Here is a 26,423-nt window from a genome sequence, read left to right on the forward strand (position 1 = left end):
TTGAATGTGATTATCTTTTGCTCTAATGTGTATTAAATTAGCGGCTGAAAATTGGCCCATTTTCAAAAGTGCTGATATGGCAGATATTGTATTTGGAATAATTCACTCATTCCCTGCTCCCAAATCACTTCATGACCATTTTTAAAGGGATTTTTTTACTGAATTGTATCATCCATAAGATGTGTTGAACTTGACGCAGTGGGAAGAAAAGAAACAAAGCTGTCCCCTCTCATTCCAGTGCGTCCGCAAACAGCGTCGGATGACAACGTTTGTCACATTCGCTCACGTCCTGGCGCAAAATCCTGCTTAAACACACAATATGTGGTTTCAATCCCCCGGCGGTTGTTTATTTGCGATGCTGAATGGAAAACAGCGAGACATTGGATCGTTGTCACCCGATGCGCTTCCAGCGACACTTGTTTCTAATTTCATGCGTATTTTAATCAATAACTTCTTCCGCCAGAGCATTTGCTTGCCATTTTCAATCTCGTGAGTCATGAGCTGTGTATTCACATACAGATTATGAACGTCTTAACTGGGATGATTTTATTTAATAATAGATTACGTAACGCGTACAGTATTTGGTTGTGTACAACTTTCTCTGAAGCAGGGATGGGGTTTTTTTTTCGGGCAAAACTTTCAAGACCAAAAGCAGATGTCCATTTTAGTACTGACCTGTGTGAGGCAGCCTGGCGCTAAAAGGGATAACGGCCTAGATGACGCACAATGATGTGCAATTGTGAATCAATATTTGATGTTGCTTTTGGAGCAGATAAGTGAGAAAACTCTTAACACACGCCAGACCTCCGATAATTGGGCAATGCTTGAATTTGTTAACTTTTAATATCGAGGGAGAGAAAATGTTCACATTTGGCCTGATTTTTATTTTTTATTTTTTTCCCCCCTCACCAAAGAGGTTCATTGAGACAATTCAGATTGTAAAAGTTAAGCGGTTTAAATTTTCCAACTATTTTCAGAGTGGTTAACCGAAGAAAAAAACTCAACACACCTCAGGATTTTTACTCATGATAATCCGATGGGGTGCGATTATTGGGATGAATCTCCCCCGTGTACCGATACGGCCCACCCCGCACGCATTTCCATCAATAATCTGGAGTGTCCAAGATTCCTGTTGCAATACCAAAATTGACCACTATAGGCAGCATGGTGTCAAACGACATTCAGAAGATCCAGATCGTAAATATGAAACCGCTTTTTCAAAACCAGTCTGGGCGGAAAGATCCCTCTTAACACCTCCCGGGATAATCTTTAAGAGGGAGAATCAATCAGGCCGTTGCTGACTTTGATTGGAAGGGGGGAATCGGACCGCAATTAGGGCCGGTTCTGAATACCGGTATGCGTGTGCGCCGCATATGGCATCGTGTGTTGCAATACTGTGCCGTGTTACATCAAATTATATCACATTGTACACCACAGGATAATCAGTCAGGATAATTATTAGAGACCGCCAATAATTGGAGAATTTATAGAAAGTGCAAATGAAGTTGACATTGGTACCCCCTGTGGCAATCTAATGTTGCAATCGGACATGTGAGAGGAGCACTCTCCTTTATTCCCCAGTGGAAAATCATTTTGGGGGCTACCTGTGTTTCTACTACCTACTCCATCAATACCTGTGTTTTTACTCTCCTTTTTTATCGCTAGTTCAAACCATATGTATGCACTTGGAGAATGCAAAAGTAAAAAAAAAAAAAAAAAAAGAGTCCCAGAAGTGGTTACAAGTACAAGACACAGGTTGAGAGGGGGAACGCAGTGGGAATAAAAGTCATTGGTGGTGAAAATAACCCGTGGATAACCTGCCGTGGAATATTGAAAACCACGGGAGACCAGCTCGGATGCCTGGAGAGGGGAGGAGAGTCAATCAAAATTGAAAATAGTCGCCCAGGCACAGCTTGGAATTGACATTCTAAATGGTAAATGGGCTTTCGTGTGTGTATCGTGCTCGTCTACCTTGGAGTTAGTCAAAGCGCTTTGACGGTCTCCTCATTTACCTCCTGATGACACGGTGTCAGGCGGAACTGGGGTTTGCTCAAGGACACTTTGTCACAAGGGCTGCGGATCAAACTCACTAACTTCAGTCCACCACCTAAACTACCTCCTAAAACACTGACGGATCATTTAATAATAGATGAGTAGATCTCGCTAGCTTCTCCAGTTCAGGTAACAAATTAATATGGCCGGAGGGTCGAGGCTGAATGGGTACCGAGATAGCGGCCACAGGATGGGGGACTGACCAGGAAAAAAGTGCCCAGCTCTATTTATTACCAAAATTCTAATAATGTGAGGGCTATTTTCTATCCATGGTTTTAGCAACATGCGAGCTACAATATGTGCTCCGGGTTGCCATAAAGCTCTAGACCTTTTGCGTTCTGCTTTTGAGTGATTCTCGTAGCTGTAGTTGTTAGCACTTTAACCTAAAATGTAAATTTCATGTGACTAACACGTACCATACGAAGAGTGCTAGCTAGCGTAGCCATTTCCACTTACAATGCTAGCTATTGGCTGTAAAAGCAAATATTACCTGGGCTAAGCAAGTCATAAGTCAAGTCACACAAACTTGCTCAGTCAAATTAGCCTCTTTCCAACTTGATTTTTAAAGCATCGCATTCGCTTTGCAACTTTTGCCAGCAGGAGGAAACCTTCTCTTCCAGACTGTCAAAAGAACATTTGGAAGGTTAACAAGCCGTTCTCACTTCTTCTTTCTTCCCCAAGCGACTCTCACATGAATGTTTCCTCAGGCCCATTCTCACAAGTTCCCTCCCCTGGGAAGCCACTTGAGACCTCATTTGCATCGAATTAAGAAGCGAGATGGGGGGGGGGGGTGCGACAGTCTCAACCAAACTGAAGAAACTGAATCAGAGAGCTCAGTTTACACCTGCCTAGCTCAGGCACACAAACGCACGCTCTTGAGCGTTATTATTCCTTGAAGGAGCCGCAAGGTGTTGTGCAAAGAACTAAATTTCTTGACTTGAAAATTAAATTAAAAAAAAATGACTAATTGGTCTTTTTGTTTTTTTTATTACTGAACAGAAAAGAAAAATTAGTTAGGAATTAATTAGGAATTCTTGAGCGAGTGTGTTCATGTTTGTGCGCTCAGCCTCCTCTCCATCCTCTTCTCCAAACTCTCTTCTGATTGGCGGCCGGCCCTCCGTCGCCGCAACACCCTCCTCCAAGCTCGCCGGCGGCAACATTCCACGGTGGCGAGCGGAATCTGTGCGATTAAGTCGAACAACCACACAGACTCTTTGGACTTTTGAAGTCCTGACCGTGAATGTTACCCCACCGCAATGTGTTCACGTTGAGTTTTTGGAAGCGTATGCTTTGCTTTTGTTTGTGCCGCACGCCTCAGCAAGAACGCAGGCGCTGATGTCATCGCAAACTTATTCCTATTGCAGACTTTTTTTTTTTTTCGTAATAAGTACCACGACGTAAAAAGCCACCAACAGCTTTTTTTATTATGCCGTTGATCATCCAGCGGTTTGATGCACTTTAAGCCAAACCCCAAAATTTGGGCTGGTGCTTGTAGGTCAGTGGGTGACGCTCCAGCTGACCTTCTCTTTCATGACTTGTTGTGCCACTCCGCCGGCCAGCTGGCTAAAGCACATTTTGGTTTTCAGCCTTTCTGGGAAAGTGCAACCCACACAACAGGATGAGGCTCCCACACACTGGCACACATGAAGGATTTGAAATTTTTATTGTGAGTCAATGATGTTTTTACGCCAATCAAAATGCCACGTTGTATATCAATGTGATCTGGAACATAAAAAGAGCACAACATCTTTGAGGGCACCAACATCTTTGCCTTTCTGTGACTCTTCCAGTTGTTTTGTATCACTGTTGCTAGCTGTTGATGACACTCTTCAACTATCAATCATATTAACTCATTTAGTGCCAGAAATATTAGTGCAATTAGACATTTTCCAGACCCGCAGAATAGTGCGTTGAATGATTATCTACTCCGAATCTACCAAATGAAAATCCCGAGGAGGGAAAAAGTGCTTCTGCATATTTTCCCCTTCTTTTGTAATCAGCAGTACGGTAGGTTGCAAAAAATGTAGACGTTTCTGCTGTCATATCTCAAATGGGGGCATCAATGCCATTTACCGGTGGTTGTGCATGAGCAAATTTTGAAATTTATAGTAGAGCAGCATCAGACACCCCTTCCTTCACCAATCCAGTTAAAAAGCGTATTTGACTGTTAAACTCGTCAATGGCAGTGAATAAATTTTAATATTTGTTCTGGTTTCATTAAAATTGTTTATCCAATTGACTGCCGGCCATTTTTTTCTGCTCTCTCGTGAGTTACATGAATGGCAAAAACGCAATATTAAGCAGAAGGCCGTATTTATATTAGTGAAGGCGTATACATTTGATCGTACGGGGCGGTATGGATCAGTTGTACTGTGGTTGTTTTGCAACTCAGAGGTTGGGGTTCGAACCCCATCCAGTGTGACCGTGTAGAAGGTTCCTTGAGTAAGATTCTGAAGTCGCAGTTGCTTCTGATGCTCCGTCATTAGTCGGTAGATGAGTGACAGACCATTCACCAATCAAAATTTTGGGGTTGACTTCCCCTTTAAGGGACCAAAATTTTATTTTGCTTTCAAATTAAACAACCAATTAATTTTTTATAGCAATTTTCTTCTGTCAAGCGTCAGCATCAGCCTAAAAAAATCCACATAAACATTTTTTCTTTCTTTCTTTCTGCTGAAAAGTAAAAATGCAAAAGGTATTGGTTTGATCGCTGCTGTTTAATTGGTCAGTTTAGCAGAATTTTGTCAAATTTAACCAATTTCGACTAAACTCTGAAGAGTTAGCCAATATACCAGAATAGAATTTCCTGTGCTTTATGTCACTCTTCCATCAATGGAATCATCCACAGAGTTAATGAATCACCCTTTATAACGAACTAATGAACAAATAAACTGATGACAAATTCTAATGACAAGTCTTTTCTTCCTCGATCGAGTCAAATCAAATTTCCCTTTGTGTTCACCTTAAATCGCTGCTTTTGAAGTGGCCTGTTTTTTTTTTTTTTTTTCCTAACCACATTGTGAGGTCACATCCAATCGTTTGGTGAAAGCCTCATTAACAGAGCAAATATAACAGACGGGCCCAAAATATCTCCCACACACCCGCTGTGTATGGACGCATGTACTATCGTGGCTTAAACATACAATCGTTTGATGGAAAAGTTGACATAACGTGCAATCAGTTGTCGTCTTTGTCTTGAATGGTGGAACAGACTGACTGTGTGTGTGTGCGTGCTAAAATAACGTGTCTGTGCTTGGATTAATTGGACATTAACAAGGCGGGCCACTTTTGTGTTTGGTGGCTGTCACCAAAGCAACATGTTCTCCTGTCCCCTGTGCTTGTTAACTTTCGTTGTCTGCTGCTGACAAGCCCGCCGGTGGGTATTAAATTAATGTTCTGCATCGTAACAGGAGCAGGAGATTTCCAAAGATGTTTAAGGTAGCCGGGGTCAAGGGTCAGATCAGATAGGGAGATGTTTCGTGTCAACCCTCTGCAATGTGGAAGTCAGCACATTTCTTTTTTTTTTTTCTTTTTTTGGGGGGGGGGATTGCACTGTATGCTTGACAGACCCATTAATTTAATTTAGCAAACATTTTGAAAAAATTTATATATTACATGTAAAGTTTTTGTTCAATTAAATCTGACTCTAGATTGGCTGTTAGTCGAATTAAAAAAAAAAAAAATCATTCTAATTTTTTTTTTTAACTTTTATTCAAATTTTGTTTATTTGCTTTGTATATTTATTTTCATTTTTAGTTATATATCATATTTAATTTTATATTTTTAGATACGATGTAATAGCTATATTTTACATTTTTAAAATCATCCTACACTTTAGATAAATATTCATGTTTAAGTAACTTTTAATTTGGTTTCCAAAAAATTTATTTAATATTTTTTTGCATTTAATTACAATTAGTTTATTTTTTTAATCATGAAATTAGACTCGAGACTGATTTTAATTATGAAAATAGACTCCTCATTGCTGTTTTAAGTCAATAAAATTATATTCCATCTATATTTAATTAGAATTTGTGCACACATTTTAATCATAAAACTGGACACACTATTTTAATTACTGGTTTACTTTTTGCCGCAGTGGAAGTCCGCAAACTAGTGAAACTTAAATCAGCAGCGCCTCCGCAGGTCACAGCGAAGTATTGCACTCCATTCTGCTTCCACACTTCAATACACCACAAATCACAAATCAATTCTCCCAGCTGATTCTTAGTCATCGATTAATTTGAGTGTTGCCTTCCCTATTCTTCAGTAATCCTTCTCTTGCTTGTGTCTGTCTGCACTGAGAAAATGTCTCGTTGTTAAGCGGCCTCCCACCGTCAAGACATCGCCACCGACAACCACTCGGTGTCCTGCATGAGTAAATTCAGACAGAAGCGAGTCACCCAATAAACTCTCACGGCGCTAACCAAACACGCCGACGATTTACGAGCTTGTTTAGCTCGCCACCCTCAAATAAAGGGAAACTCGCCAGAGGCAGCTCTCTTTTTCATGTGGCCCAACCGTCGTTCGCGCCAACAAATGTTGACTTTCCTCTTCTTCAGGCTGACGGAGCTTAGAGTTGGCGAAAGGACAGCGCTTTGCGGCAATAACGTTAACGCTGTGAATTACGTGATCAAGCGAAGACGCTGAATTGCAAGATGCGTCCGTGTGACCGTGGAAGGGAAATCAACACAAACTGGAAATTGGGCAGTGAAGTCATGTTTCCACTAAATGGTTCACTTTGGCTTTGATTTGGAATGCGAAGTCCTGATCAGGCTTCCAGCAAGGAATGTGTTGGTGGGATGGCGATAGCGTGTCGTCATGGCGTGGTAACAAAAGCCGCCAAATAATTTGACAAAAAATATTCAGCCGCCGATTGCGGTTTGCTGTTCATCAATTCACCTTTTGAGCTTTTTCTGTGGCGCCTTTGCGGCGCTCTTGTGTACTTTACAGTTAAAGATGCCACAAGATGGCGCCAAAGCCATGGCTCATTGGAAAGTAGTAATTGTGGAAGTATGTTGAAGTGATGCATCTTAACTGAGCAGAGCTTCCTGTCTTGGGATGGAGATAAATTTAGTCTGGGTTGTTAGCAAAATGACAGCGAGTCTTTGCCAGAAATGTATTTTGCTGTCTTGAGCTGATAGTATTAAAAAAAAAAATAAAAATGGAGTGAACAAACTAAGTCTTTGTGATTTGGTTTTTGGCAATCTCACTGGCAAAAAGTTAGCCAGATGCTTTTGCTTCTTGTGTGTCACCCAATTTGACGAACATGAACAATTTGTGCATTGTTGCCAGTTTTCCTGATCTTGGCAGAATCTCGTAATTCTCGTTTTGTCCTGAATTGCTGTTGCGAAACAGTTTTCCATGTCCGCTCAACTCTTATCATTTTCCTTTTCGAATAATTTCTTTGAGTTGCTACGTTTAGACTCCAAGCTTGAGCTTCATACAGCAAGACTGAGCGAGCACCTGAAGGTTTCGGTTCGACAGAGTTTCATGTTGATTGAAAGCTTTCGATTGAAAAAAAAAATAGATCTCATCTTCCTAAATTTATCTTTGTTCTTCTCTTGTTCGTCATCCTGGTGAAGTTCCTGGAGGCATTCCTTCCGTCTTTGATTGGGATCATTTACCAGTTATCGCTCTGATTTTCCAGGATATTTTCTTGGCATTTGACACCTGACCTTTTTTTTAACTATTCTTTCTCGGCTTTCATACAAAGCTACTTCAGTTACGATAAGACGAACTTAAATTACGTTCAGCATTTACTTACTGCACTAGCAAAGCAATCCACCAGAGTTCATTTCAACTCAACCAAGTGTGAAGCCAGCCCGAGACTGGATTGTCCCTTTTAAGGAAGTACAAGTTAGTGGCCTTCACACGGCAGTCCAAAAAAATGTGACCGGCATTTTACGTCTTTTCTTGTCCTGTCTCCTCTTTCATCTGTTTTTGGACGTAAGGTCGACTCGGGTTTGCGTTCGTTTCCTTTGGCAGCGTCTGCATTCCGGCCTGTGACAAAGCACCGAGACCGTCCAACTGAAAGGGTCCACGCCAGACGTCTTCTGGGAAATGTTCAAAGGCGACACGAGGAACAATCCCACCGTCGTGCTGTGACGGCAATAAACCGCGAAGGCCGCGCGGATTCCTTTCAGTGGCGTTTGCAAATGTTTGCTCTCGCTCTGCAAATTCTGCCTGGCGCAAAGATGGTTGGTGGTCGGTCAGCATGTTCAATTATGCGGATGACAAAATAGCCTGGATAAATTCATCTTGATTGGCATACAAGGACGGTATATTTCTGTGAGGCAGGGGTGGGCAAACTTTTTGATTGGCGGGCCACAATGGGTTCTAAAATTTGACAGAGGGGCCGAACCGGGAGCAGATGGATGCAGTGTTTATGTAACCTCACCTCATCGGCGAAAAAAAAAAAATAAATTTTAATCAAAGTGATCAAAAGCATTACAATAACATGTATTTAGAAAATAAAACATTAACAAGGTTTAGTCATTTAATCTTTTTCAAGTTCGGCGGGCCGGATTAAAACGTCTAACGGGCCGCATGTGGCCCCCGGGCCATAGTTTGCCCACACCTGCTGTAAGAAGTGGGACATGATCGTGCTTGATGAGAATGCCGCTGTACTATGTTGATTTATTTCTGTAAAGGAGCGTATTAATTTCTTTAAAAAAGTTCTCAGGTGTCCTTCCACGCTTCCTCCAACATTCGAGAATGTTTCAGAAGCTAATGTTGCAGCTCTGCTTAACTTTTGGCTTTGACATCGACAGTCTTCTTCCCCTAGTCTAGTCTCCTCATTTCTGCTCCCTTCAACGGATGCTCAACTTTGGGATCGCTAAAGTTCCGTTGTCTTTGCATAACGGAGAAGCAGCATTTCCACCATTTGTTCTTTTCTCGTTGTGCGGGTGGCTGTCTGAGGCCTTTGCGATTGTTGCTTCTGGATGTCGTGAACACTTCCATCTGTATTCAATCTCTGTTGGGAGCAACGGTCCCTTTGAAACGGTCTTCTGAATTGTCTTTGCTTATCCGTGATGTCTTCTTAGTACACTTCATGACATTGTTTGTCTTCATACGTTTTCCATTAAAGTATTTAAGTTTATTTGCAGCACGGCCAATTATTGTGATATAATTCCAAAACGATTGACCTCAACTGCAATACAATACGGTTCACTCTGCAAACGAGTCCCGTAAAAATATGATGTCGCTCGCTCAAATTATGTTTCACTCTGATTAAGATGCAATACGATTGGCTACAATTCTGATCCAATTCATTCCACTTCAATTGCAATTTTTTACTACAATCAGATTAATTAACGCTACCATGCAATATGATCCGATCCACTCCAATTCCAACCCGATGTGATTCACTGCAATCATACGATGCGCTTCCCTCCAGTGAGTATGCGATGTGATCGGCTCAAATTAAGATGCGATTCACTCTAATCAGAATTTTGGGATGTTTTTGCTCTTCCAGTACGTCTTCATTTTTCTTTTTTCCCCTTCTATAGCTAGCCATATGGTTTTATAGGAATTTGTTAAAATATTTTCACCTGAATAAAAACAAATGTCTTCGGGACACCATGTTTCAAGCTCCTCTCCTCTCTTTCTGACACTTTATCATATCAGTCATTAACGTGAACAGCTACTGTTACATCACATAACCCGCCAGTTGAACTTTTATGCCCGACGTCAGCCCTTTCTTCTCCTTCCTCCGGTGATGGACATGTCAGAGAGCTGGTCGAGAGGCTGAGGGGGGAAAAAAAAAAGGAAGTGGGCAATTAGGATTCCTTTGCGTGGCTGCAAGTCATCCAGGGCGAAATTGAGCATACCTATCTGAGAGCAAGAAAAGGAGCAGCGATTAAAAGCTCTTTGTGGAAAAAATAACAGGAGATTAGCGCAGGAAGTCCAGGACTCCGTTTTTTTTTTTTTTCCTTTACTTTTTTGCTCCTCGAAAGAGTGAAATATCCGACAAAGGAAACTTGTCCAGACGGAGAGGAAGCAAAGAAGATCAAAGGTCAAGAAAAGGCAAACAAGACATGTAGATGAGACGGACAAAAAGCCAGAGTATTTGAAGTCAGGATTTCCCCGTTTAGCTTCATTCCAGTAGAGGTGACAAAAGTCTCGATACTAAAACACAAGGACAGATACTTGTGTTAAAAAAAAAAGAATCTCATAAAAGTAGAAGTACTGCTTCAACTCGAAAGCAAAGAAGTGCTGACGCTAAAATTGTAGACATTAAGTGCTAGCTAGCTAGCATTAGCTCAACTATGCTATATTGAAAAAAGAAAACATGTTAGCATAGCCTTGGAAAAAATGCTAATCCAGCTCAACCAACCAGATTATATGATTTAAAGTAAAATGTAACAAATATTTCTTCAACATGAGTTACATACAATACGAAACCCAATTTGATTTGGCAAAAAAAAGACCTTTTGCTCAGACTAAATAGATTCTATTGTATTTTTTTAATGTTGAAACTAGCCAGCCTATTTTGACAAAGTATTAAATTGAAAGTACCGGGCTCTATTTTCAAATGTTTGAAATAAAAAAAAAAATAAAAAAGTCACTTGACAAATAAGACAGAGAAATCTACGTCAGTACCGTACCAAAAGTATTTAGTAGCACTTGCCACCACTGGCCTTTGGGCGACTGTCACCTGTGCTGCCATTTGTTCACTTTTTAATTATTTCCCACATGCACGCCACTCAACTTGTGGTCGGGTTGTGAAGTTTGTCCTTCCCGAGAAGACCTGCTGTTTGCCTCCCCGCCTCTTGTTCTAAACGCTCACATACGCAGCAACACACACATGAATGTGAACAAGTAGTTGTTAGTGCTGTCAGACTGCCAGCTGGTCAGTTCAAGTGAGAGTGAAGCTTTACTACAGGGCGGGTCACAAACACACGGCAGCCTAAACGCTACAGTCGAACACCCCCCTTTTTTTTTTTCAGTTGCCAGCATAAACTCTTTATTTAAACACGCGGGCGATGTTTTAAGTTGCATTCTTAACCACGAAAGCGAGCCTTAAGTTAAGCTCGTGCCTGCAGGTGGAGGATTGCAGTGTACAGTACTCCGAAGCCATGACTGAGACACTCATATGTAATTATTGCTCTTTGGTCATCGTCACCTTTCATTATTATTTTTTTTTTAATATATATGTTTTTTTAATATTTTAATAACCCTTTATAAATTCTGACTGTCTTTAAAATAGTTTTACCTTTTCATTATTTAAATAAAAGGTGCAAATTATTTAATTTAAATATAAACAGTGCATTTTAATTATATTTTATTTATTCTTTTTATCTTTACATTTTTTGTTGAAAGCTTCTGAAAACGAGGCTCTAATAAAACTTTGCCAATAGGAAATTTGGTTATTTTTGGACAGTCATACACCCGTTCCCAAATAATTGATTTGAAATCCAAATTTCAGTTTGTTTCCACTTGTGAACTGTGAACATCCTCCAATGAGGCGCTTTAATAATTTCCTTAAATTTCTTTATCTCACTGCTGCTGAAATAAATAATACATACAAATAAAAATATCCTCGGAGATTCTCGGTCAGATCATGTCTTTCCGCCAATCTGCTATTTATTATGCAGCTTTCCACCTGGCCCCGTGTGTTTGTTTGAATGCGGCGAGGCAGCCGAGCGCAAGTTTCCACAGCGAGCGAGATGGAGATAAGGATGGCGAAAGATGAGAGTGAGAGAGAGCGAGAGAGAGGGGAAAATGTAGCCAACTGGTAAAAGAGTGAGAGATTGAGATAAAACGGGGGAGATTAGAAGGAACACAAAGCAGATTAGAGGAGAAAGAAAAAGCAGAGAAAATGTTCAATCAACTGAGGAGGAGTGGAAGATAAGTTGACTTAAGAGTCAATAAAGAAAATCATGGAGGCCAAAATGTATTGTAGGAACACAAGACGTTAATCTCAATGGTGCTCAGTGTTAATTCAAAGACGACGTTATTCTGCACAATTTCGAACCGTTGAAATCACAAATCTGCTTTTGTTATCACCTTGTACCAAATAGCAAAGACAAATGTTTATTGGGGGGAGTGGGCGGGAGCATGTGTTGAAAGTCCCCCCCCCGCGGCGTTCATGTCATACTTTCGGCTTCACCACATTTGACCTTTTCAGAGGCACGATGCTCCCCGGGCCTCACCTTCAACCTCGTCCTCCTCCTTTCTGTGATTGTTTCCAGATTCAAACCACTGTGTGGTGGTACATTAGGAGCACCGTGAGCGATGCGGTGAAACATTCGACACTTGCGCAGTGCGCCGGGTTTTGCAACAAAATATTTTCAATTTTTTTGCGGCACTTCAAAATTTGCCGTTGGATTTCGTTGCACCGTGGCAAATTTTAGCCAATCAAAATGCATGGACGGTTTAGGTGAAATTTCCATTTTGAGTGGAACGTAACTGACCTCCATTTACCGACACGTGATCGAATTTCGGTATATGCAGTCTACATATTGTGATTTACAACTATACTTAACCGTATTCATAACTCCATATGTAGCTGTGGATGAAATGGTGAAGCTTGTAGTAAAAATAAGCGCAACTGATGTACTTACCGCATACTTACATTCAAGTAAATAGCTCCCCCTCCATCTATTATCGCACATATGCTGTTTCTGTAAAAACTTATCCCCCTTGAAGGACACCATATTTTTATGGAATGCGAAGGTGATGGCGGGAGGTAAAATGATTGTCAGTCAATATAAAAAAAAACCATTATACCAAACCACTTAGCTTAATGCTAACAAACAATGCAAAATGCCATAGGCTGGCTAATGAATAGCATCTTTGTATGTGGCACTGTTAGAACATTTTTAAGAGTTTAACACAAATAGTGCATCAACAGAAAATATACTCACAGGAGTATATTCTTTATCTTCTGCAATGAATGTCACATATATGACAGCTTCCTCAGTCACTTATAGTAACTGTTTGTTTGTGTTTGTGTATGACTGTGTTATACTGACTCCTGAGTAAAGGAATTAAATTCAAGGCATCACTGTGCGTCTTTTTTTGGCGGTGGGACATCTTTCTAATCAAAAATCGGTGTCTTGGCTCAGTAAAGGTTGGGAAGCTATGGTTGGTCCGAATCCTCTCCTCTACCTCCCGTTGTTTTCCGTACACTTTGAGTGGGCGCATTTTGTGCCGCAACCCCACGGCGGGCACCCCCCCCTACCCCCGGACCTCAATTTAGACCAGTGGCCCACGTCTGAGGCTGCAGTATGGCTCCTATTAGCTCTCTTGAAACCTAATATGGGGCTTAAATCAGATTTATAAATGTTTAGGTGTGTTATGAAAAACACACATGCAGGGGGCTGCTTCGGCCGAAGCCAGACTGTTTACATGTCGATATATACATGAATGTGTGTGTATGTGTGTGAAACAAGAGGGAAAATTGCGTTTGTTGTCTGACTTGTGGGCTAATTCCTTCTGTGCGACGGCGTTTCAATAAACAGTCAGACGTAGAAAGGGAACCAGTCCACACACATACACGTCATTGTACACAATGTATACATCGTAACGTGATGGAATGACAAGAAGGAAACATGAGCAGCTTTTAAATTTGTGCTGCGAAAAAGTGTTTTATTTTCCATTTTGTGTTTAATGCACATTTTGGGGTTTGAGCTGGAGTTTGTTTGCACGTGTGATGATATGCGTGTGTGTGGGCTCCACGGCCGCCGGGCATTCTCACGCTCCGCCCGGCCTACATTTTTTAAGACGCATACTGTTTGTTGGTGCTCGTTGAACCTGATCAACCTTTAATTTTTGCCTTTTCAATGTACTTTTGAGTTTTGTTGTTAATGACTCTGCTTTTTTTTTTTCTTCTTCTTGCCCTACAGGGACCTAAACAGAAACAACATCACCCGGATCACCAAAGTAGACTTCTCTGGCATCAAGAACCTTCGAATTCTGTAAGTTTATTATTGAAAAAAAATATTTTTATGGTTTTGTTGTAGTCAGAGCTCTTCAAGTGTGCTATGTGAGGGAAATAGAAGAAATTTTCTAAAATATATTTCACATGCTTTTATTTAAATAGTTTATATGTAAGAATAATCCTTGTTAAAGCGTCATAATACTCTCCCAAAATCGATCTGGCAAGCTAGGCTGTCTGCCTGCCTGGCTGGCTGACTAGCTATATGGCTAGCTAGCTAACTTCCTAGCCCAATTTCAAAGTACTAAACCAACCTGACGACTCGCTAGCTAGCATCTGGTAAATCAGCAGTTTTCTGCTGAACTGACAAGGCGGTCACTGTTGCGCGTAAACGCAACACATAGTCATGGTTCATAAAATGAAAGAACGTAAATGTAGCCGACAAAAAACATTCAACAAATTACAAAAACATGGCTTGGCTTCAACATCTTAATCGTCCTTTTTTTAATACAAAAAATGCAGAGTGCGGTTTTGTCAACTCAGTATGTAGGGTCTTCTAATGGATGTACTTGAAAATGTGCTTCTTAAAAACTCTTGTCTCCTTGAAATTGGGAACTGTAGTCTACTTGTAAACTTTCACCCGAATCTGACTTATATTCAGTCGCTTGGAAAGCCGCACAAAATGCATCTTGGAATAATTTAAGTCAATAAGTCAAGTCTTCACAAGGCACCAAGAGATCCTTGGTTCAAGCTAGCAGATGAGAACAGAAGCCGAGTAGACTATTTCTTGCGTCTTGGTTTGGACATATTACTTTAAATTGGAACAGGACCTGACCCCCAATTGACGTTTCATGCAATTATGTGGATGTGACAAAGGACAAAAACGTGAATTGAGAAATGGCTAGCTGCTTGGTAGCTAGATGAGCTATGTAGCTGTCAGTACCTCTAGCTAACAATCTCTGTTGTCCACTATCGCACTCTATCTCTATAAATAATCGTTTTGTGTCAACCTCTATTCTTTACATATCGCCACCCCCCCTCAATTCACAGGACATCGACAATATGCAATATTTGTCAAGGAGTGGAAAACTTTTTTTTCTCTATGTTTTATGTATTGATTCATTTGTAATTATGATCACATATGGTGTACAACAGGTTTGGAAATATTGTTTTTACATTTCGAAAAGAATACACATTTTTACTGCTCCTCTTGACTCAAAGTAAGTAGCTATTTTTAGGCTCTCTGTCCATTGTTTTTATTTGAACACGAAACCTATAAAGAAAACATACCTTATACTTACCCATAGATTAAAAACATTTTTTTTTAATCAAATTTATTTTGTTGGAAAAAAAAACCTTTCAAATTACTGTAATGAAAGTTTTGGGGTTGAAAGTTGATTTTTATTATTGAATTATTCCAAATATTTCAATATTTGTTCTGTGAGACAGCCATTACATTGTAAATTTAAATATGTGTTTAAGTCTTGGCCCATCTTAACCCTTGCCAGCCTACCTTTTTATTTCAAGGACATTGGTTCCGTACCGGAACATTTTGGCTGTTAGATGTGTGTGTGTGTGGGTGTGTGTGTGGGGGTGCACTTGTGTGTGTGTGAGGGCCCATAATAACTATAATCACACAGACGGACTCCACAGGCTGGCAGATAAAAATATACCCGCTGCACAAGCTGGGCTGGGAAGTGGAAATAAGTCGATGCATGTGTGTGTTTTCATTTGTAAGCACATTTGTTGACCACTGTGGCTTTTGGCGCTCACGTCGGCCAGTGTGACAACTTGTGTGTGAGTGTGAGCCATTTTCATACGCCCTGCATATCTGCAACGAATGGAGGGACTCAATGTGGACGAGCCTGTGTGATTGTGTGTGCGTGTGTGTGTGTGTGAGAGAGAGTGTGATGGCTTGTCGGTTTGTTTCATGTGGTTGGTGCAAAACTGCTGTGACATTTCCCCACTGTAAATCTCTGCAAATTGGCCAGGAGATGGTTTGTGGAAGTGAAGATAGTCTGAGAAAAGTACTAGCTCCAAAGCACACACTGTACACATGCTACGCACACCCACACGCAAATGCACACACACACACACACACACACACAACACGCTCGTACACTTTACCATTTGTCCGCATGGAGAGACAAAACAAATGTGGCTTTTTTCCCCCCCAGCCTTTAATATAATCACTACCATTAATAATGTCACTTGATAGCAGATATTTCATTTTGTTTCTTCCCTGACTAGAATACCAGAATCCTTGGAGTTTTTTCTATTTTCGGCCGTTCGCCCATTCCGCCAGTTGCTAAAATATTTCAGTCTACACTACAAAGTCGGTGCGTCATATAATTCTTATTATTGTATCAGTTACTCTTGCATGATAGAAGGCGGCAGCCTGGACTGTGAGCGCAATGATGCGAAATACGCCACAATGTCAGGAATATTGCAGCAATGCAGTGTCAAAATAATCCAGTGTGAGAACACACTGGCGCTAAATCAACGTGTAGAATATTTCATGGGATCAAACAGTTACAGATGTTAACTGTCACTTTGGACACAAAACCCACTAATACACAAACTCAAAGCACAGCGGGGAGATAAATGAACACGGCATATACTTTGTGTAATTGCTTCTCCTACTAGTTCTGAATGACACTTGGCATTTTAAACGTGATTAATCCAAATATTGAACTTTCAGGAATAAAGTGAAGGATTATTCTGGTTAAAATTGTTTTAAACTATCAACCGTGATCAATCAAATAATCCACAAAGTGCACCAAATCCACGTATGGAATAATTCATGCAATCTCTTCTCCTTTTTAGTGAGCATCTTGAACTTTTTAATTACTACCATTGACGGCTAAAGACGTCAAAGATCCATTTTTTTTTTTTTCCTCGTCTGGTAGTGAATGAGTTAAATAGATGACATAATCTAAAATGTCAGAAAAATGTCAAAGTGTGTTTCGGTTATGGAGCTAGAGAGTTGAGATGAGGCAAGTGGTGACAATTTGCAGAAGAGGCAGCCCAGGATCTGAAAGACAATAAAAGCATGGATTGTATTTTCACTCGCGGAGGCAGCACTTCATAGCCAAGCTGCCGAATGAAACTGATTGTCAAGTCGTGTGCCGTGCAAAAAGTCGACACATGGCCAAGCACAAATACCTGAAGAATGTTTAAAAACATCCCATATAATTTGAAGAGTCAAAAATAATCAAGGCTGTGTGTCAGCCGACAGATTTGCTCCAGATTGTGGTTTCGAAATGCAGGTGAAAACGTTTGCTTCTCATTGAACCTCTTTAGTGAAACAAGGTGAATATGCCCTGAAAGTGTTGCTGAAATTCCTTTTTGGGTTCTAGAGTGTGACATCATTGCATTTCATTCCTTAAACTTTGCTCACAGTTTGTTCATGGAATATTTGAGACAATTTCTTTTTTTTTTCTTTTTTTTTTTTAAACAAGTTATAAATTGCAGCCATGCTTTAATTTGGTAGCGAGCGATAATATTTGCAACAAATCATATTTTATTGGCAAAATATTTGCGGATTGGATGCATATACAGTGGATCTGAAAAGTCTACACACCCCTGTTGACGTCCGACGTGTTTTTTTTTTTTTTTTTTATAACCCCATCGTTCATGTGACTTTTTTTTTGAGAGAGGAAGGAAAACTACTTGAATTTAGTAATATTCTTGAATTGAGGGTTAAGTTCAGCCACAGTTGGAATTTCTTTCTCAAATGTCATGGCTATAAATTACGACACTTTCGTCAGATTTGTAAATAAACAAACATGAAAGTAGGTTCAACTTGATGTGCCAGAAAACAGTCTAAAAAATATTTACTATTGATTATTTATTGCTCTTTTTCACTGATTAAAGTTTGCTCTGAACAAGTGTAATTGGTGAAAAGAGTTTAGAACTTATTTACATTGGTCTCATTTAAAAAAAAATAAAATAAAAAAATAAAAAATCTAGCATTTGAACGGGGGTGTGTAGACTTTCCAAAGCCACCCTGCCTCAGGTCATGTGACTACTTGCACATACCTGGGCTCCTTTTTTTTTTTGCTGTACAGAAAACGCATTCGTCGCCGATCACTGTGAAAATAAAAAAAATAGAAAAGGATTTTTCAAGCAGTCTGAAAGTGTCTTCGTTGTCAGCACTGACTTTGCGTTTGTAATTGACCTCCTTCCTGCCGACGATAACATTCCTAACGTTAACACGAGTAGTCTTGGCTAGCTGTCTAACCGCCAAGTTGTGTTTGACTTTTGCGGCCAATTATTTATTTGTATTTGTTTTTCCAGCGAATTTCGATTGAGGTCCCGCCGTATATCGGATCCAAACGAGTCCTAATCAAATGAACTCACAGTGAGAGTTGACGATACGTTTGAATGTCTTTCGACTTCGGCGGAGAGAATCCAGCCGTGCGCTTGTTTAAACACACGGGCGGACTGATGAAGACAGAACAGTAAATGATTCTGATAAGATTAAATTGAAAAGTGATTCGTGTTTGACCGAGGCTCCTCGGAATGCAAAGTATCTGCGTCGACTGCGGAAAAATGACGACACTGCACGCTAACGGCAGTTGGCTTGACAGATCGGATCAAAGACGGGGCGGTGAAGGGATGAAAGACGATAGGACAGCAAAGTGGGATGAGCTGATATTTGCTTGTTTTGGCTCGCCGCGGCGCGGCATTGAACACGCTCGACCTTTGCGTCATGTCAGATTCATTTCTCAATCACTGCGATGTCTTATTTTTGTTTTTCCAAAACATTCTTTGGACATAAAACTGCAATCGCCTCCTTGGAAACGTCTCCATTTCAATCTGGCACCGGGTTGACTTTTGTATTTGTGTTGGCGGGAGGACAAAATTCAACCTGTTTCTCTCTTTCTCGGGTCAGTTGAAAACATCTGTCAGTGAATGAAATCCTTCCAAACTACTTCGCGGGAATAAATTGAATTAATCAGTTTGAACCTAGATGAAAGCTCATTCTTCATTTGATGATCTTCACTTGTTTTGTTTTTTCTTTGTTGTTGTGTTGAAGCTCATCAATGTTTTGTGTTGATCACTGTTTGTGTTTTGTGTGTTGCTGCAGTCACCTGGAGGACAACCAAATCAGTGTCGTCGAGAGAGGAGCCTTCCAAGACCTGCGACTGCTGGAGAGAATGTAAGGAGCCCAATCTTACTCCTCGTCTATCGACAGCAGTGTCAGTTCTCCTAGTGGAAAAGTTTGTTGCAGTATAAGCCCAGGTTGCATAGAATGCTTAGCGCTTTGTTGTTTATTTACAACAAGCATGGTCTCGCCGTCGCAGATAACTTGAGAGACGTTTTTTCTGAGCTGTTGTTACCCTTCTGCCCTTCTGATGCGGAAGTTTTGGTTGAGCACTAGTTACTAGTTTGCAATATTTTTTTTTTTGCTACAATAAATACATGGAAAAAAGCGAGTATTTTGCAGCAAAAATAAAATAAAGAAATAAATAATTGGGAAAAAAAATAAATAGAGCCTTTAAAGTTACAGAAAATCGCAAATAGGCAAATTTCTACCCAAAAAATGGAGTTCAGGTTTCCCCGAAAAATTTCTAAAAGGTGAATTTGTTAATGTTAACTCACAAATATTGCGTTCTTTAATCTTAATCTCAATGAGCATTTACATTCTGTATTACATTTTCATTGTGTTAAATTTGCCATTAAAAAAAATACATTTAATCCTGAAGAAAAAAAACATCCATAAATATTTGATTCATTCTAAATAATTATAACATTTTTTTAACTTCTGCAAATCCCCGAACTGTCTACGTGTGTGTGTGCGTACATGCATTTGTTCACACCAAGACTCAAGTCAGGTGAGCTCATCCCTCCCCAGACAGGCAAGACACACACGTACACGTTTATGAGTTGATGGGATGACATTGATTCAGACGCTCGCTGCAAATCAATAAATGACGTGTGTGTTTGTGACAGATGTTGTGCAGATATTTCGCAAATGGACTCAACGGACGCATTTCATGCAATTCAAGCATAAAGCGATAAAATGTTAGTCGTAATTGAAATAAAATTGTGCCTCATACGCTTGGGATCGACCCTGCTACCGTACCCAATTAAAAAAAAGCTCTAACGCAATAACCAAATTCACTTTGATCCGCCAAACCTTTCCATTCCTCTACCTCAATGACCTTATTTTTAAAGAAAACGACTTGCTGCCTTGGAAAAATAACTAATTGCGGCCGTCTCCGTTTTCAGCAATGTTCTAAAAACACATGTAATGGGCTAATTGGTTAGCTTAGCTCATTGACCCCATTACCCGGGCTTGGATTTAAAATTTGCCTCTGAGTCATCCCGAGTTTAAAAATAACCTCCCTGCTGCAGTTGGTTAGTTGACCATTAACTCATTCACTTCCAGTCGAAAAAAAAAAAAAGATTTTTGACGTCTTTATCCGTCAATGGCAGTGAATGAGTTAAGAAGTGTTTTCTTCTGATTTGAGCACACCAAAATCCACCACCTCGGAGCAGATACCAATGAGGAGACAAAGACGAGATGTCGATGTTTTGCTTGACATCTCCGTGTAATCTCCAGATCTGAGGAGGAGGGAAAAATGTCAGTCGAGTGGTAGCAACATGTGTACTCGGGTGGAGATGGCACGTCGCGATAGTGTTTGTGTGGGGGAGCCGGAGGTGAGTCTGATTTTAAAAGGCTCCCCTAATGTGCCGGGTCAGGCCAAGGTCGGAGTTCATTGTAGGAGGAGGCCAAGCGGGTGCAAAGCGGTAGACTGGAAACATATTTTTTCACTTGGAAATATTTTTGTTTATTGTTTCAGTCTTGAAACTTTCAATGTATGAGTAGAAACAAATAGATTAAGCCTTTATAAAGCACAGTAATGTGGGGAGTTGTGCTACTACAGCAACAAGAATAATTGGCAGAATTTTATGTAAGAAAAATATGAATTTGTATGAATGATTCTACACAAAAAATACATTTTACCATATATATGCATACTACAAAAGCAAACTGGACACCACTTTTTTTTTCCCAGACTGATACCACTCGTGCTTTCGATATATAAAATGTCTATTTAACCAATGACGGCTAATTTTAAAGTTTTTGATGAAGAGGCATAACTGTCACTCTGAAAAAGACATTTTAAATCCCAAATAAAATTATTATTAAAACAAAAGGAACCGAATTAAAAAAAAAACAACAGAATTTTAGGGTTAATTTATAATGAACAAAAGTTGAAAAATAAAACCGACAACTCCCCGAGTTTAAATCTTTCTTCAAAATGAGCTGAAGTCCAAAAAGAATTCAGGCTCAATTGTTAACTATAAAGTGTGACAATATCCATCCATCCATTATTTGAACCGCTTTAAAATTGAAAAAAAACAAAACTGTTGAATTTAGATTTTTTTTTAATACCTATTAAAATAAGGTATTTTAAATACAACCATTCATTTATGTTAGAATATATCCGTACATACAAATTCAGTAAAGTACACGTTGTATGGCCCTCTGCATAATACTACGAGTAAGTTGCCTGTATTGCATTGAACAGGAAAAATAAGATTGTCACTCAATGAGAACAGTTGAATGTATATAATAAGTCGATGCATGAAAAAGTGTAATGGAGAAAGTCGTACCACACAAATTGAATTCTAATGTTGGAAGCAGCCTACTAATAATGCACTGTAAGCATTAATAAACCTTATAAACATGAATGTACAAATGCGTCTTAATGGGCTTATGAGAGATTTGACATTTCACAATGTTCTATCTGCTATGCATGTCATTTAGTTGGGCCACAAGAAGGCTCCTTGCTATCGGTTATTGGTATCGGCTGCCGTTGTTAGTGCTCGATACATTGTGATGATACCTGATATCGGTATTCACTTATTGTTCAAACGGGAACAGCGTGAATAAAGATAAATAAACCAAACTTTTAGTATGCACGCTGTACTGTATGTGAATATCAAATCCAAGCAACAGCATTTTAGATTACAGGCCACCGTCTCAAAGATAAATCTTTCCCATACCCGATACTGAAATCTCCTCGAAACAGTGATCAAAATACCTCGTCGGCAGCCACTCTAACGTGACGCCCGGCGGGGGTGAAAGGTGACTGTTATGGCGAGCGCGAGTGATTAATGGCGGTCGCGGCATGGGGGGGAAAAAATGCTATCTTGTCTTCACCGCGGGCGAGTGCCTCCATCTTTGTCGGCACGTGAAAGTAACATAAATCACGAACATCACATCTGAAGAAGTCACGGTGTGCTTAATAAAGTTGTGACACAATGCAAGCGTTTGCGCATATCGAGGAGGAGACGGTTGTTTTGGGGTACGTAGAATTATTGGCGGTTAAAAAAAAAGAAAAAAAAAAGTCTGGTCAAGGAGAGACAACAAGCTGACCTTGCACTTCCCTTAACAAACGTGAACAAAAGAAAGAAAAATACATTCACACATAAACCAAACTAAGCTAACTCCGCTCTCATTGGCTGACTCCCATGTCACTCACCAGGCAGGCCCCACCCTTGAAATTCTACAAATATTCCACAGCTGAAGCCCTAAAATTGATTACTCCTCCCTACGTGTTATGATTGTCATATTTGAGTATTTTTAGAATTAATTATTCTTTTAATTCAACAATCAGTTTTAGTTTGCCTTACAGCATATGACAGAACATTTTCCCACCCGATTACTTTTTATAAACAGATTTTGTAGGAATTGTTTCGAAATTAAAAAAAACTAAAAACAAAAAAAACATTTTTTTGAAAGTCATTCAGTTATTGGTTTGGTCATTGTTTTCCAAAGTAAATCAGATGCCATCAAATGTCTTATTTTTATTCCACTTTAATTCTTATTCAACACAAAAGATAAAACCGGCTGTGAATCAAAGGATTTGGACAATTTAGTTTTGAGTGATTAATTATTAAAATTGTTGTCGATTCATTTTTTAAAAATAGATTAATTGTTCATTACTTGATTAATTTCCGCACTTTTTATGAAATCGCATAAATTTGATATTCCTGCATGAATTCAGGTGGAAAAAAAGTTGAAGTCCTTCTCTTCAGAGAACTAATGGTGTATTTTTTCAAGAACATAGTCCTACTTGTTTTTTTGTGCGTTTTTTTTTTTTTGTATTTTCACGGTTTCATTTACAATACAATGTATTTTTGACATCACTTCTTGAAATGTGATTTTTTTATTATTTTTTTCCTCGCCAAACTTTGACTTTAATATCATAAATTATGGCTTGGTAAAAGTCTTTTTACCCATAAGTTGATGACTTTTTGCCCCGACAAAATGTCTTTATTCTTGTAAATTTCATTTCTTGTTAAAAAAAAAACAAAAAAAACTGACATTATTCTCTGAACCTTTTAAAAATATACATTTGTTGTTTATTAGGAATTATGTTTTTTCTTCCTGTCTAATTTTCCAATACACGGTTAATTAGAATTGGAGATCGGGTTAAAAATTCCTCCGCTGGACCGAATAAGTTTGACAACCCGATTGGACTTCCAACTCCCCCCAAGTTGGGTGTGAAAGCCAGAGTCTTGTTATCAGGTTGACACGGGTTCAAAGGTCGTTGTCTGCGTCTTCTCTAGCACGAGGTCTACTTTGTGACCTCGTGCCCTTTGACATCCTCGCGCCTACTTCCCCCGCCAAACGCTTTGGTGCAGATAACAAGCGTACTTTATCTCCTTGACGACAAGAATGAGAAGCTGCTGTTTGTAAACAATGCCGGCCTTCGATGTTGACACGCTCGAAGTTCTAAACACAACTACAGAGCTTTGAACATCCCGGCTGCGATGTTGAACTTCTCACCTGTGTGTTGGGAGACTTTTCAAATGTCAAATATGAGCCTTGGCTCGTCTGATGTATGGATTGTGCTCACTGCATATTCATCGTCTTTTTTTTTTTTAATTTTACTCGATTGTGGGTTGATTATTTAGCGTAATTTAACAGTGACATTTAGCATCTTGACATGCGTCAAGAGTCCGATGTTACGGTGAGAAGCTGGTCACTTTTCAAAATAAAATATTTTTTAGCTGTAAATAATAAATAAAGCGGAAGTACTGCAAGTTTATTTTTTTTTTATTTTATCAGTGCGGCCAAAGTGGCTCGGTGGATGGGGACCACTGTCTCAAAGTGTGAGGCATAGATGTACAATTTTTTAAAATCCTGCCACTGTTCACCAGATTTGAATTTAAATACGCTCAAATCAAATCTGAAAGTTTTGGTCACACAGTTACGGAAAATGTTGACGATCTTATTTCACATCCATTGTGGTGGTGTTCAGAAACAAAAAGATGAGACTTGTCACTCCCAAGATACACGCAGCTTTTTGTTTCTTTTTCTTTTGAGCACGTATGAAATATAAGAACAATTATATTAGTAATTTAGTCACATACACACAATGCATGTTCAAAAAGGAATCGGAACTTGAAACGGTTTTGCAAAATATTTATGCATAATATTGCACAGTGACACATTCCTAATAAGATGACGTTATTTATTATTGAGGGCGTTGCGGGCTCATACTTTTAGGACTTGTGTTGTCGTAGACCCCCACTGAAACGCCACCCCCACCCAAAAAAAAACAAAAAACGATTTGATCGTGTTGTACGTTTTATAAACATTTTAATTTTTGCCAATAACAATCCAAAAAAAGGACTTGAATGTAAATCAATCAATTTCCACAATTTTCAAAATATTTGAACATGCAGTGCAAATTGGTAGGCATGCATAGATACGGTCATAACTTTTGGGCATCCACAGACGATAACCTGCAGGCTTGCATCACAGGAAAGCAGCCAGCCTAAGCTTTCAACCAAAGCAAGCAAGATGATTTATTCCCATTTCCACTGAATTCATTTTCCATTTCACCTTGTTTTTCCATTATTCATTTGCCCATCTTCTTCCATTTCTCTCCACAGCCGACTAAACAGGAACAGACTCGCGGCGCTCCCGGAACTTCTCTTCCAGTCCAATCCCAAACTGGGCCGACTGTGAGTATGCCCGTTGAAACCCCGCCGAGCTCGCCGGCTTCTTTGACTTTTCCACCGCTCGGCGCTTCCAATGTCGGTTCATGTCACGGGATGTGTTTTCTGTTTGCTTGGAGCATATAGAGTATGCTCAGGTCAGACTGTGACATGTCGTCTCAATCGTGCTCTTCCTTCCCTCTGCTCTCCATCTATTTTTCCTTCCACTCAGGAATTCTTTTGTTTTAGCCTCCATCCTGGGAGTGATGATGGTTGAGGCAAAAATTTGAGCTGCTTGCATTTTTTGCTGCTTTTGATTGTGTGTTTGCGATCATTTTAGATTGCAGGCATGTGTGATATACTGTCCGTGTATGCGTGTTGGGAGTGGCGGGGAAAGGAAATACAACCACTGCGATGGTGAACTTCTCACCTCGGTTTTTCGCTTTGAAACATTTCCAAGAGACAAGATACACGACAACTTCAACTTGACAGCATGTCATTACGTCATTAAAATAAATCTGGGGGAAGCACTGCAGCTGTGACATGTTTGTGGATTTCCAGCATAAAAGCCAATTTGGGTTGGAAACTCAAAGTTACGGTATTTTACGTTAGGCAGACAGCATAAAGGTTGTTGGGGGGCTATGGGAAGTCATTTTTTAAAATTAAATTAAAAAAAATATTATTTTAATTTTTTTGTCTTGTGAATTTTGTCCTGTCCCCGCCATCATTTAATTATAAATAGATTTTTTTTGGGTGAAAAAATACATTGTTTACTTAAAGATTTATTTGAAAATGCATATATTTTAAATGAATATGGGGAGAAACATAATTTTTAAAATTCTAAATACATTGAAAAGTCTATTTTCAAATTTCAAATGTTGTTCTTTTTTTTTTTTAAAAAGATTTTATTGGCATAAATTTCCTTTGTCAAGATTATCCGAAGATTTTTCGTAGAAATTATGTTTCAGTTTAAAAATAAATATTTGTTAATATATTTTCAGATTTATAATTATAATTAGCTATTTTAATATTTTTTGAGAAAAAAACAATTATAAATAAATAATAATGACTTTTATAAATAGCTTTCTTTTAAAAATCATTTAGAAAACATTTTATATATTTTTTTGTTCTCGCATAAAATGTTACAAACTGTCATTCCTCATTGATGAGAAATCACACAAGTTGTGACCTACTCAGCAGCACTCTTTCAGGTCACAGCCAGTAGTACACTCCAGTTTTTTTCTGTTGCTCCCATATATGAATTCCAAGTGCTCCATTAATCATCCAGTCCCCTTCTCTTCTCTGCCATTCCATTCTTTTTTTAAACTACGAGAACCTATTCCAGTCTTATTCAGACTTTCAGGGAAACCGTTTGCTGGTTTTTACCAGTAAGTGCAGTTTTTTTTTTTTTTCGCTCCAAATATGCAGACTTGAATATGAACTTTCATTTTGAGTTCAACCCAAACAAAGCACCATAAGTCTCCTTTAGATGACTTTTATTCCGAAAATACTAATTCTC

General features: G+C 39.3%; 1 protein-coding gene across 2 annotated transcripts in view; it reads left to right on the plus strand.

Annotated features, from left to right (window-relative positions):
* Positions 1 to 26,423, plus strand: part of slit3 (slit homolog 3 (Drosophila)) — a 236,782-nt gene that overhangs the window by 22,628 nt on the left and 187,731 nt on the right. For both annotated transcript variants that reach the window (XM_088294962.1, XM_088294963.1), the window contains 3 exons: positions 13,905 to 13,976; positions 19,029 to 19,100; positions 24,860 to 24,931. In XM_088294962.1, the coding sequence (XP_088151088.1) occupies positions 13,905 to 13,976; positions 19,029 to 19,100; positions 24,860 to 24,931 (216 nt within the window). The remainder of the gene's footprint in view (positions 1 to 13,904; positions 13,977 to 19,028; positions 19,101 to 24,859; positions 24,932 to 26,423) is intronic.

Source organism: Idiotropiscis lumnitzeri, chromosome 4 (genome assembly GCF_059441095.1).
Source record: "Idiotropiscis lumnitzeri isolate Australia: NSW breed Sydney's pygmy pipehorse chromosome 4, RoL_Ilum_1.0, whole genome shotgun sequence".
NCBI classification, from domain to species: Eukaryota; Metazoa; Chordata; class Actinopteri; order Syngnathiformes; family Syngnathidae; genus Idiotropiscis; species Idiotropiscis lumnitzeri.